The following is a 14,209-nucleotide window of genomic DNA, read 5'->3' as shown; positions in this document are numbered from 1 at the left end:
CACAAAATATTCCAGCTGGATTCTAGAAAGACACACCTTCTTTTGCTCACAGACTTTGCTGACTAAAAAGGATTTCTCTGCAGAGGAATGTGTGATTGATCACCTGCAGCTCATTCATTTCTAGAGTTCAGACATTTAGTAGTTTGTCAGGATGATATGTTTTCACTGTACTAGTGGTCAAACTGACACCCATCTGTTCTTGTATCAATTACTGAAGTGTTCATCTGGATAATACACCCTTAAAAGTTACTGATGAGCTCTTGGCAAAGAAATATTTTGTGAGAAAAGAACCACCACAACTAGATGTTTATATGTTTCATAGATCAACTGATACTGTATTGTACCCAAATAGTGCATTTCCTAACTGCAGCACTTAAATTAACATTGGTTCCCATCTGAGTCATTCTATTTATGATCTGAAACAAATGCACTTCCCCTGTCTCTATCTTGCAAGAAAAAAGGATCACAACATTCTAAGATATGAGTTCTTTACTTGGTTCTGGTAGGTGATGCACATCAGTGTCCCCACAGGAACATCAACCATCTTCATTTGAGCTATTTCTATCATATTTGTTTCACAAATAGTATCATTCCTCATGAAGATTAATCAATTCATAGAAGACTTCCTTTGGGAGTTGGAGAATGGATTGTTCTTTCCCTTCAGCCACTAAATCTTTACCATATCATCAGCACCATCAACCTATTGTGCTCATGAATTTTCATTATACATGTTTTCAAACTCCATTAATATCTTTATAATTGAATCTACTATTAATATTTTCAGTGGTTTAAACTTGAGTAATAGTTTTTCTTTTAAGTTGAAGTTCAATTTTGGGTTGTTAAAAATTAATAGAAGTCCTCTAAAAAAGGTTTAAAATTTTTTTTACCAACTGAACTATTACTGTCTTATGATGAATAATAAATTCAAATATTAAAATATATTGCATGTGAAAAAATTAAATTCATTTTTTTGATGATATTAATGCAAAAATAATGTTATGACACATTATACTTTTTTTTTGCTATATCTCTGTGAGTGATAGAAAATATTAATTTTCTTGGATAAATATTTTATATTTTTAGTATTTTTTACAATACATTTGATATTGGTGGAAGGGCCAGCATTTATAAACCGTTATAATAGAAAGCGTTACATGAAAATATCGTGTTACATGTATGAATATATCGGATAGCGTTACAGTATGGGCATTGGTCACGGAAAGCGTTACGAGAGCAAGCGTTACCGTGACATAAAGGTGTCGCGTCACCACGTGGTGAGCAGAACATGAAAAGGAAAAGCCAGAGGAGAAAACCAGGAAGAAGAAACCTTTCAAAACCCTCTCCTTTCCCCCCTTTCGTCTCTCCCTCTTCGCTTCCCCGTTCTCGCGGTGGAGTCCGAGCGACTTCCCCCCTCTCTCGGAAGTAAAACCTACTCCCATTCGGTACCAGAACTTGACCTTTTCCTTCTTGTTCGGGTGGTGTCTGTTTTCTGGAGCATTTTGGTGGCGAAGTCCCTGTTTTGGGTTGCCGTTGGAGACCAAGATGGAAGGGGGGACGGAGGGTTACAATTCGCGGACGCCGGAGGATGTGTTTAGGGATTTCCGAGGCCGGCGAGCCGGAATAGTCAAGGCTCTCACCACCGGTATCAAAAAGAAGTGTTTTGTTCCTCCTTTTCCCCTTTAGAATTCGAATGCTTCATTATTTTCTTACTTTTTTGTTGCAGATGTTGAGAAGTTCTACCAGAAATGCGATCCTGGTGAGTTCTCTTGCTTTCGATTGGATACTTTGGCATCAGCATTCGTTGTAGAAATAGGGTTTCTGCTTCCTTTCTTCATGTTGCGATTTCGTTGCGGACGAAAAATACAAGGAAAAAAGTCTTTTTTTTTCGCCTAAGTTGACGACTTTAGTTGTTATAGTGTTCGAGAAGCATCTAAAGCAACAAGAAAAGGTCAAAAAATGAAGAAGTTTGTGAAGAAGTGCAGATTTGAGGTACAGGTCGAATGCCAAAGGATTATGAGTCGGCTCTCCTCTAAGATTACTTGACTACTTTGGCATGCACACCCACAAATATGAATCTGCTAATAGGAAGTGAGACCCCAATTGGGGTAATCGATGATGGGAAGTGGAGATGGATATAAGAAACTGTTTCCTGGAAGCACAAGGGAGAGAAATGAAAAAGAAAAAAGAAAGTAAAAGAGAGGCATGATGGAATGGGAGTGTGTTGGGTCAAAATTTAGAAACCCTTTATTTCCGAATTTTATACTTACTGCAAATGGAGATAATGGGAAGGAGGATGCTTTAAACAGACGTTGGTGATAAAATAGTCACTTCAGATACCCCAAGTATACTCTGAATAAGAGTGGCACCCAATGATTTCATGCTGTTTGAAGGGACTGAGACATGATTTTGATGAATAGGAAGAATTATATTCAAATTCAAAAAAGTTTATAGATTACTATGCAAATACTTCCCACTATCCTTCTTCTCGCAGTCATTATGCTCCTAGTCGATTCTTTGTAAAGGAAGTGAACAATTAGTGTTGATACCTTGTTTTCTTTTACTTATAAGGAAAAAGAGCATATACAATGCATGAGGCTCCCGCTAATGCAAGATTTGGAGAGGGTCAATTTACGTAGCCTTACCTTTAATTATTTAAAGAAACTGGTTCTGCGACTTATACCCTGATCTCCCAAGTTGTAAAGAAGTAATCTTACCGTTATACCAAGGCTCATCCTCTTTCTTTTACTTATATGCAGTAAATAGTAAATTGGATTTCCAAATTTCATATCAGGGTGGAGTCTAAATTCTTCTGGTACTTCATAGCATTTCATGCTTTCAGTTGTAGTGTTTGTACTTGTTTGGATGATGTGCCACTTGTTCTTTAAAAAATAAATAATGAAAACATTTTTGTTACCTTCATTTATACAATTTTCTCTTTTATATGTACTTGCATTTTTCTAAAAGATTTAGAAGGTTCATATTTCCATATCTTTTATAACAGCTTTAAGACCTTTAGCCTCATGACCATCAAATGATCAATATAGTATCTGTGATTGTTTGATCTTCTGATCGTTTGATGTACTTAAGCTTTGACTATTTATTGTCTAAAATAATAAACAAATGGACTTAGTTTTCAGCTATTGCATTCTTAGTATGATTTTGTACCAAAAAACATAGTTTAAGGACAAGTTTTTTACACTGCATTCTTTCATGAAATTATTTGGTTGTACATCTTATGCTAACTGTGATTGTTTTTGCAGAAAAAGAGAATTTATGTCTATATGGTCTGCCTAACGAGACTTGGGAAGTGAACTTGCCAGTCGAGGAAGTTCCTCCCGAGCTTCCAGAACCAGCATTAGGTATAAACTTTGCTCGTGATGGAATGGGCGAAAAGGATTGGTTGTCACTAGTTGCAGTTCACAGTGATGCATGGTTATTAGCTGTTGCTTTCTACTTTGGTGCACGCTTTGGGTTTGATAAAGAATCCAGGTACCTTAATATTTGTTACTTACTTTTTTAGTTTTATTTGAATTTTCTACACCAAGAGATGCATATGCCTTTTTACTAAGTCTTTCAGCTCCTTGGTGTTCTGCCACCAAAGATTTGCGTTTATAGATCTGCTTTTTCAGTTTTTAGTTCCATTTTTTCTTAAAACATTTATATAACACATGTCTTTGAAGGGTTGTGCTGCCTCAGAATTCTATCAGTTTTTTAATATTTTCTTGCACTTTGATGGTTGCATTTCAAACTATGTTTGATTTGTTGGAGAAGGTCAAAAGATTGGCAATTATTTGCTAGATATGGGTTGCTTTGACATTAGATTGGTGTTAAAGAATTGTCTGAGCCATGGATTTTGCAAGGACAAGGTGGAAACTTCTATAAATTGTCTAACATGCTTTGAAAATTGGTCGTTGCTTATCAAAATTTCAAACAAGATATTTTGTGAACTACTCAAGATTGGGCCTCGATCGTGATGATCCCTGGGCGAGCCATAGTTGTCCAATTCCTAACTGTCTACCGCTAGACTGTGATCCATCTCTAGTTAATATTAATTAGTCAGTTAGGCCAAATCCACCCAACTATTATCATTTCTGGCATATTTTTGATAATTTTAAAGAAATGTATACTTACCGACATGGTTCGTCTTACTGGTCCATTCTGGTATATTTACCAACTATCGGTACAGTATGTACCGAACATACCAACATATGGTACATTGGGGCACACCGATGTACCGCTCATACCGGTCCCCCGTTGGACTGATATGTATTGTCCGCACCAAGTGATATGTTGTGGTACGACGAACCTTGTTTGTAGACCAATTTGTATCCCATTATAAGCTTTAATGATGAATCCGAAACCTTTGAACTTTGATTTCTAGAGAAGTTCTGATTTACTTTGTGAATATTGGACTTCTTATTTGATTTCTGATTTTGATAAGGCTCAGGTGGAAATTTTTATGGAAAGTTTCTTAGTGTTGTATTAGAAAAATAGTTCAATTTTGTGGAATCAATTTGACATTAAAACCTTGCAAGAGGGTTAATAAACTTGAAGGAACATTTTCCTTTTATTCTTTGGATGATATAGAAAATTATAGAGGGCCCATTCTAATTGTGAGGATTGTTGTATGAACAATATGTTTTTCGATACTATCACTGTAACTGAAAGAATGAAATACTTAACGAATTTTGTTTTTTTTATTTGAGAATTTTTAGTTGTTCAATGAGTTGGCTTTGCACTAATAATTCCTTTGATGGTTCATTTTCACCCGTTATAACTCTTGGCAAATTCTGATGAGTGCATAATACAGGCAAGTACTGTTCAATTATGTTATAGTTGTTTACCCATTATAACTCTTTGTATATATGCAAATTTTATGTATTGATTTCTTCTGACCAACTGAAGCAGAGAAAGGATCAGACATGATCCTCTCTTTCCTTCTGGGCGTCCAACATTTCTGATGAATACAACACAGTAACTTCAAAGAAAAGTAGCAGCCATCAGTGGAAAAGACTGAAACACAAATATTTGTTAGAAGACTAGTCATTAGGATTGGGCAATATTAAGCCTACATGACCTATCCAGAGATCCTATCAACTACTTTTGTTATTTGGCAGTCATTTTCCAGCAATAAAGTTTTTATTTCTCTCTAATTTAGATCTTTGGAAGGCTTTTCCCCTTGAACTGGTTAAAACTCTGGTTAGGAGAGTGATTTACTTGTTCTAAGGAGTTTTTCCTAGTAATCTAATAGGCTATTGTTTTGGAGTAAAAGGAGCATGAGTATAGCTTTCCTCCCTCTTTAAGTTAACTTGGAATAAATGACTATTTCTTGGCACGACAAAAAAAACTTGTGTGTAAAATTCTTGATCATGTTTTTAGTAGAACCATTCCATAGAGTTATCCTTTAGGTTTAATGATCCCTCCTATCCCAGAAAAATTGCCAAACTGTGTTCCACTTGATTGTCCATATGCTAATGCAAAATTCAATAACTCTGTAGTTCCGAAATCAAGGGCTACAAACAAACAGTCAAGTCGTTAAATAAAACTGTCTAAAGTCATTTGAAAATTTTGATATATACACTTAAGTTGCTATGCATCTTATGTCCTTCCCGTTCTGCAACTTTCTTGAATTTTCAATATTGTATAACCATTTTTTTTAATATGTCACTTGCCTGGTGAGAGACCTGTTGATTCTTGTTCAGAATCCTTTTTGACTTGCATCCAGTTTCCAAATTCTACTACCCTTTAGGCTCCATGCAATAATCTTAATGCTACTATGCTCCACTAGGTGATCCAGACCTGCTAGTTACATTGATTACTCCCTTCTAAGCGAAAACTTTCTTCTTTGTTGTGGGGTGTATTCTGTTGTGCATATATATCTTGAGGTTAGACCAACAAACTTTTCACTCTTGTACATCATGATCGTTTGTGGTGTTTTATTGCCTTGCTAGCTCATTATTTGATGAACTGCTAATCCAGCTTGTATAATTATAAGGCATTGTGCTGGCATTCCATCAAATGGTAGCAAAGGTTGACCACATAAAGTTATAAACGAATATTGAAAGAAGTCATTTCTGTATATCTAATTTTAAATTACACAAATTCACTTCTCTTTAGCATTTGGATTAAAAAAGAAAAACATGAGCGAAATGCACCTGCTGCTTGATATTTTGTACTGCATAATTGCAGGAACCAGCTCTTCCAAATGATCAATAGCCTTCCAACCATATATGAAGTTGTGACGGGAATCACCAAGAAACAATCCAAAGATAAAACCCCTAGCAGCAATGGCAAGAGCAACAAATCTAGTTCAAAGGTAGTTTGGTTACTTGTTTGGTATACATTGCCTCTTTGTCATTGATATGATTTCCTATTTCTTTTCCTCTGTTATTTCAGTCGTCGAGACCATCAGAGTCCCATGCAAAAGCCTCAAAGATGGCTCCACCGACGGAGGAACATAGTGAAGGAGAGGATAAGGACGAGGAAGATCATGGAAATACTCTATGTGGTGCATGTGGAGACAACTACGCCAATGACGAGTTTTGGATATGCTGTGACATTTGTGAAAAATGGTTCCATGGGAAATGTGTTAAGATCACTCCTGCACGGGCTGAGCACATCAAACAATACAAGTGCCCTGCTTGCACTACCAAGAGGGTTCGAACATGAAGGAACAGGAAGTATGTGTCTTTTGTTTTAGAAACAAGGGCTTTAGATGCAGCAGGAAATGGGACTACACACTGGAGTTTCCTTGATCTTACCTTGCACTAGTATGGTTTATTAGTTACAGACATTTAGCATTAGCAAACTGAATCTGCCCGCATTATCTTTCCAGACATGTCTTAGCTTGTTGAATGAAATGCTTCCTTTTGAATACCCATTTTACTTATTTTGTATATGATATTTCTGCTTTCATGGATTTCTTGATGTTTTACATGGATTGGTGGTCTATAAATCATTTGCATAAAGGAAGTTTGGGTATCCCACAATCCTTATCAAAAAGGATTTTGTTCTAGATAGTTGCTTACAAGACTAAGTCCGTTCAGTTCATATATGTTCATTTTTCAGTCGATACTTGTTAAACAAATAATTAAAATTATCTTTGCATTTATGTTTTTCATATTATGTAATGATTACATGTCCGAGAACAGCCACATCAAGAACTGTCATGAAAGAAGCTGTCTCCATGTACAGGTATAATACTCATCTGCTTCATATTTAGCATGGTTATCAATATCAGACCAACCATGGTCAAACTTGTATTCCTATTATTCCAATCATTTACTTGATCTATAGCAAATAAATCAAGTGCCAATGATTTTTATGGCAAAAGGCATTCTGTGGATGAGAAGGTTTTGCCCATTTTACTGGATGTGTGGAGGAAGAAGGGGATAAGGTGAGCTTTGTTTCTGGTTCTGCAGCTGTTTGAGATGAGGTGTGTTTGGCTGACAGCTCAAGGTTCAACAGGAGCCTATGACTTGTGATCAGTGTGCCATCAAAATCCCATCTAATTGCTGCCACAACCACCAGGTTTCCTAAATTTACTCCTCACCACATGCTTTCCTTCCAATTCCATTCTCTTTTCTCTAATATGCAGCTTTGGTAATGGCATTTAATGTGTAAAGCCACCAGTGGTGGTGATTTATGGAATGAACAAAAGCATTGTTTTTGATGTAGGGTGTGCTTATTTGCAGAATAGATTGTGCATTGGGCTTTTGCAAATTTGGAAGAGGATTTTGTATTTGATTCCTTGAATGTGTTCAGTTTATGGCTGCCTCATAATTGGACAGCTGCATCAGCTCTTCCCACTTGCAATTTCCTTTGTTCTCCTTTGTGAGGATTTGAGTGTTACTGTATGAGCTTTGTGCAACTTTGATTAGATTTTGTATCTGCCTTAAGTCTCTATGATAACTATGTTAGGACTCTGATAATACTAGTTGAAGGAGAAAAATAATAATAATAATAACAGTTCTCTCAGTGGAATTATGATAAAGCAAATTGTTGTTGTTCAGCAAATTCAAACTCTGCTTTCAGAAGCTGGTAAAAGGAATTCCAGGAACAAAGGAAACATCACAAAATTAAAGGGTGGCAAAAGAGATTCAAGAAAGATCTTGAGTGAAGCAAAGCTGGAATAAAGGAGATATTGAAGAATAATGTGTCACTGATGTAAAAGATGCAGAAATGAAAAGAAAAAGGTAACAATTTCTGCAGTAACTTATCAATAGGGATTGCTGAAACAGTCTGATGTGCTAAAATTCCAACTTGAAAGTTTACATGCCCCTCTTCTGCTGACATGTTCAAGGATCTCATCTAGATCTAAAGAGAAGGTGCCCTGTGATGGAAATTATTGCTCAACATTTAGGAGATACTTGAGCATGGAAAGTTTAAAAGATATAATAAGCATCTCACATGTACCAATGTTATCCACCTTTTTTTTACCCATTGTTCAGCTAAGAATTGATTAGGATTTTGAATGCCAGGCTCAAACCTCAATGGTGAATAATGAGACTTATACCAAGAGTGTCTTTAAGCAAATCTTGATGCTTACAAAGAAGGATTGCATTCAGGAAACGTTCATACTTAAAGAAGGGTAATCATCTACCAAGATCTTGAAACTACTTAATAGGATGTTTGAACAGATGGGGGGATTAACTCAAGTTCAAACATGCATGAAAAACTACACTAAATGTCTGAAATGAGAAGAGCTTCCCAAGTCAGTTGATGACTTGTATGCTCTCCTTAGACACAAGCTCTTAACTCAATGACATTCACCCTAAACTTAAGGTACCACTGGACATTGAGTTTATTGTGCATCCTAAAAAAAAGGAAAAATGATCAACTGAGTTTATTTAATACACAATTGAAATTCAAATGCTAATATTAGTTTTCCTTGGCATATGATCATTCTTTTCATAAAAGATGCCATGCTAGTAGTGGAATGGAAAGTTTACTCCAGTGCTATGGCCTTTGCTTGAATCATGATAGTGCAAGCAAAGCAGAAACCCATACTTTATTTTTGTTGGTCACAACCTTGTAAACCTTTCTCTATTTCCCTCAGTCCTGTAAATATTCTGCTTTCTCTATCTTCCAATTTGTGCTCCCTTCCACTGCTGTAATGCCATATTTATTGTCTCAGAACCAAAACCCTTCTACCAAATCAGCCCAATTCTATTCTTCCTATCCTTTCCCCTTTACTTGTTTATTTCCCTTCAAGCTTTTCCTAATGCCCTCTTCTTGCAATGGAAAGCACAATGGAAGATATCCTGAAACTTCTTATGAAGAAAACCAACTATAGTTTCCTAGTGTCATAATTATGTTCTATTTTCTTTTGCGATTAGACTTCACAAGGTCACGGCATCAGTTAATGTAAGCTTCTTTTATGTCAACTGAAGCTGTGACTGCTCACCAACAGAAACTACATCTCAGTAGACCTTGACCTTGGCCTTCTACAATTAGTCCAAGAACATGTATAAAGGCTTGACTACAGTTTTGTGCTCCTCCCATAATATGGGAATAAACAGCTAAGGTTAGGTCTGGTTCACAAGGTTATCAAATCTACCACAGAAGGACCCCAACATGGCAGGCCAACTAATCTAATGGCATTTATAACAAAAGGTTATAAATACAACTTTAATAAGAGCATCACTGCTCCATTGGAGAGTAGTGACTCCTGGTTAACCATCACAGCTTTAACTACTTTTAGCTCCATTAATATAGAGAAGAGTGCGCATGATCAAGCCGGTATGTTTTTCTCTAGCCAGAATAATTAATAAACTTGGTTGCAAAATGATGTGCAATTTTGTCTAAAGTTTGGGCGATAATTCCAAGTTTACTTGAGACATTACACATGCATATAAACTAGCCACAAAGATGGTTATGCATACTCTTTTGCAACGCAAGACCAAACTTGCTCGGTTAATATTACACCCTATAATAATTTTATTGTGTAACACCCTGTGAAAGTAGTATCATGGTTGATATACCAACTTATGCAACTACTATGGTCAAACTCTCAAAGTACTATGAAAGTCAAGAACTCTCAAATCATACTGACATGGAGGTCATGTATGAAATATGCTGCCTATTTACTGACAATTCATTCTTTCATCAATAACATGTTGAACCAATAAAAATAAAAAATGAAACAAAGAGACTGTATAGCATTAGATGCAGCACCAAGATGAAATTATGTAAGATGTTAAAACTTAATTGAAAAAAAGGAAGAGTTCTGGATTTCAAAATTGCATACTTAAATATTCATGTACTGTCTTAGAATGATATAAGTGATTCCTAATGTCATCTGCGCATGTGAACCCAAAAAAGTGTCTCCATCTAGCATTACTGTGTATATAGCTTCATAAGGTTTGAGAAACATGAGCATTACAGAACATATGCGTGTGAAGGTCCAGATTGAGCACACGATAGCATTAGATGGTGATGTCTAAAGCTCACATTGTTAGTCCGCAAAGAAGCTTCTACATTGCAGTTCCAAGGCACTAATCGAAGTAGTAATGCTTGTCCACAGTAACTGACACATCCCATGTGCAACTCATCCCCTCGGGGAACTCCACCAGATCACCAGCCTGGATCTCTACAAACTCATCACCATGCCCTTCTGGAAAAACCTTCACCTTGCCCTGCAGCAGATAGCATGTCTCCTTTGCTACGTACTTCCATGGGAATTTGCTTGGAGAACACCCCCACCTATAAGCACAACAAAAAAGCCTCACATCTTTAATCACACAACGGAACATATATGTTAACAGAAATCATCCAGAATTAAAATATTTGCATATCTATATATGTTAATGTCATAGGAAGCTGAAAAAAGACAACAGTCTCGCTAAGGCTCCCTAAGTAAATAAAGTAGTCTTGATCCAGAACACAAGTTAATAATATGGTCCATTATAATTATATCTAACAACAGTAAAATCTTCATTTATGGGCATCTGCATCGTTTAATATCATAGACATAATGGCATACCAGAACACCATACTCTCACAGCTCTATGGTGCACAATTACATGTTCTCACAATCATAAGATCAGGAATTTGAGGAAGCAATGGAACAATATTTACGAGGAAATGTGAAAGATGAATGACATGTCCACCAATCCCTTCATGTCTATTAGCTCTGTGATGCATGATGCTAGGGTTAGGAATCTTGTGAAGTAACGCAAGAAACTTATGTGATTTGATGGATTCAAACAGCACTAGTATATAACATCAGGAATACCAAGCATATACACAATTCTAGAGAACCTAAGTGACAGATGCAGAATCGTACACTACGCTGTTGTCAGACGAAAATAAAACTACTGAGATTTGGGAACAATCATAAGCTTTAGAGAAAATGTCTCCATTTAATGGCTACATACAGTGAATCACTCGTACCAAAAAAGACAAATAAATCGACAGATTAACAAAACAAGAAGTTATCTGTTGGACTTATCTGAGTTGGAGGAACCACAGATTTTATACAAACAAGACATCAAGCATCAAAATAGATGTTGTTGAGATGAAGTTTGAACATTTCGGAGAAAAGCTCTTGGTGATCAACAATCAAGCATTCTTTAGCGTTGATGACAGCAGCATTAACATGATCATGATCTAAGAGAGCCGCTAGCCTATTCTCCAGTTACACGATGTCATGTCTGGAATCTCTACTTCTGCCCTAACCAATAATTACAAGCGGCACTCTTTACTATTAGCTCTTCCTCTATCTTTCCAAATGAGTACTTTCATTATCCGTCCCAATTACCCCACGATTTATACACCTCTGCTAATCAACGTAACATTTCAGGGTGCTGGATGACAAATCACAATCAAATCCCCTCAAGCAGAATGCCCAGGATCCCGAAATGCAACATCAATTTAACAAATTGAAGATGCTCCGCCCTAAAATTTCCACTCAAGCGCAGAAATCTCCACGAGAACAACTAACACGACCGCATAAACGAGCCCAACTTGCAGCAAAACGAGAAGGCAACCATAAAAAAAAGCATACTTGGGCCACTGGCGGACGCCGAGTTCGGCGAGCCTGGACTCGGGCGGATTCCGCTCGACCTTGATCCCCAGCTTCTCCGTCGCCATCGTCTCCGCCCTGATCCGAAACCGGAGCAACCTTGGATCCCTACACTTCTCCTGCGCCCGTGTCGCTCGAGCTGGGAAGAGAACGCCAGAGAACGGTGTCCGAGCCATCAGGGTTGGGCCGGCCATGGTTTTCTACGAGCAGCAGAAGCTTCCCGAAGCAGAAACTAAGTCCAATATAACTGTTTTCCTGCCCTTTTTATGCTCCTATTCAATTACTCTTCAATTTATCTAAATAATATATGTTAATTTTCTCGTCCGTTCGTTTCTTATCCAATGCTCTGGATTTAAAGGATAACGTGATCTGTGGCTGCACCCCGAAACCCAACCAAAATTAAAAGTTCAAAATCTCATATAATAAATTCTTTAAGGTTATCAACTTACTTAACTATAAAAAATTATTTTAATTAATTCATCCTATAGTAATATAATCAATAAGTAAATTACATTAAAGTCCAATTTCATCATGTAATTAATTTATCATCTAAATATACGTTCCAACTGTGATCGTTTTCCTACTCACTTGTCCTATTCTTCTTTTCGACCTCGACATGATTGACTTTTTCCAAACTCGTATCACTCTCTGACTTCAAATGGAAGCCAACTTACCAGAGGAGACTTGCAGAGCAAGTGATGGTAATCTATCTATACTTTACTCCATTATTGATGCAACATCATGCTATTCATATGCGTCATCAGCTTACACGCTTCTTGCAAGTCTCTATACATGCTCAGGAGATCAACTGCATCAGCATAAGATCATTGCTGATCGATATCTTGTGTGAAGATAACTTGTTTATTTAGGAGTGCCTTTCCAAGAAGTACATCGTTCATCTACGTGACTTTACTGTCACTTGCTCTTAGAAATCACCACCATGACGAAGCACACGGCGTGCATGCAAAGGAGGCCGCAAGCATCATCGGTACAGGAATAACTGATACGTTGCTGTGAACCTCAGTTTCCATCATCAAATCATTAGGGAGTTTGGTTTAACTCATAGTTTCTACTTCAGCTTCGACGCCACAGCTACGTCGATCGGAAGAGTGAAGCTCAATCAAGTGGGCTGTGCACCATTAAACTCCAACAGGTCTCCCTCACATGCTCTCTGCCCGAAACCATGGTGGATCCTTGTTAAACTAAGCTTACGATCGTATTCTGGATATGAGATGGAGGAGCATCATATATGAGGAGAAGATCGAGTTCATGATTCGTGGTGGGTTTGCTTGGTGAATTCGGAGGAATACTCTATGAAGAAATCGTCTTCAACTCCCAAGCCAATCACATGCACTTATGTAGCTCGATACAACTCCTCCAGCCGAGACTTGCTTCCGGAACAATCAAATGATCCCTTAATTTAAGACCTTATTCTTCTCCTCGGGATCGTTTCCCAGTTAGAATAAGCAGCGGCTTGTTGAATAGCATTAGATGCAGCCGAGTCTCATGCTCTTGACTTGATTTCTACGGCAGTAGCTTTATCCAAGTCCACCGGCGTAGCAGCCGGCCTCAACTTTTTGGCAGTCATCAGATACTTAAGCCCATTTTGCACCACCTTACGTCGAACGCTTCGTCCGAGGGCTTCCCGAGACTGTGCATGCGCTGGGGGCCCTTGGCAAGGCAATGGCGTCTGCTTCGTCTTCGTCGGCCAGCACCGGAGTTCCTCCCGGCTTCCGGTTCCACCCCACCGACGAAGAGCTCCTCCTCTACTACCTAAAGAAGAAGGTCTCGCTCGAGAAGTTCGAACTGGAGGTCGTCAGGGAGGTTGATCTCAACAAGATCGAGCCATGGGACTTGCAAGGTACCTGTGATCGATGTGTTTGCGGTGATACGATAAGATGTAACCCTCGTAGAGTTGCAGTCGTGCTCTTAGCATTCTCGGCGTACTGAGGAGGACATGGTCTCATGTCTTTCTGATGCAGAAAAGTGTAGGATCGGCTCGGCCCCTCAGAACGAGTGGTACTTCTTCAGCCACAAGGACCGCAAGTACCCGACGGGGTCGCGGACCAACCGCGCCACCGGTGCCGGATTCTGGAAGGCCACCGGCCGCGACAAGTGCATCCGGAACAGCTACAAGAAGATCGGCATGAGGAAGACGCTAGTATTCTACCGCGGCCGCGCCCC

General features: G+C 38.1%; 3 protein-coding genes across 3 annotated transcripts in view; 2 read left to right on the top strand and 1 right to left on the bottom strand.

Moving 5' to 3' along the window:
- The first annotated feature begins 1,294 nt into the window (after positions 1-1,294).
- On the top strand, positions 1,295-6,919 carry LOC135598486 (PHD finger protein ALFIN-LIKE 8-like). The gene is made up of 5 exons (XM_065092336.1): positions 1,295-1,642; positions 1,724-1,756; positions 3,261-3,489; positions 6,190-6,316; positions 6,397-6,919. Exons 1-5 carry the CDS (start codon positions 1,543-1,545, stop codon positions 6,667-6,669), a joined length of 762 nt encoding a protein of 253 aa, XP_064948408.1. The 5' UTR covers positions 1,295-1,542; the 3' UTR covers positions 6,670-6,919.
- A 3,390-nt stretch (positions 6,920-10,309) lies between these two features.
- Positions 10,310-12,271, bottom strand: LOC103972953 (uncharacterized). The gene is made up of 2 exons (XM_009387378.3): positions 12,008-12,271; positions 10,310-10,704 (listed from the first exon to the last, which is right to left on the bottom strand). The coding sequence occupies exons 1-2, from the start codon at positions 12,217-12,219 to the stop codon at positions 10,497-10,499; spliced, it is 420 nt and encodes a 139-aa protein (XP_009385653.1). The 5' UTR covers positions 12,220-12,271; the 3' UTR covers positions 10,310-10,496.
- A 1,348-nt stretch (positions 12,272-13,619) lies between these two features.
- Positions 13,620-14,209, top strand: part of LOC135612577 (protein BEARSKIN1-like) — a 1,434-nt gene continuing 844 nt past the window's right edge. Inside the window, exons 1-2 of the mRNA XM_065109038.1 lie at positions 13,620-13,886; positions 14,008-14,209. The exon at positions 14,008-14,209 is cut by the window's right edge and continues 82 nt beyond it. Of these exons, the coding sequence (XP_064965110.1) occupies positions 13,709-13,886; positions 14,008-14,209 (380 nt within the window). The 5' untranslated portion in view covers positions 13,620-13,708. The remainder of the gene's footprint in view (positions 13,887-14,007) is intronic.

The sequence above is a fragment of the Musa acuminata genome, chromosome BXJ1-2 (genome assembly GCF_036884655.1).
Source record: "Musa acuminata AAA Group cultivar baxijiao chromosome BXJ1-2, Cavendish_Baxijiao_AAA, whole genome shotgun sequence".
Lineage (NCBI taxonomy): Eukaryota > Viridiplantae > Streptophyta > Magnoliopsida > Zingiberales > Musaceae > Musa > Musa acuminata.
This window is presented reverse-complemented; position numbering and strand designations above follow the sequence as displayed.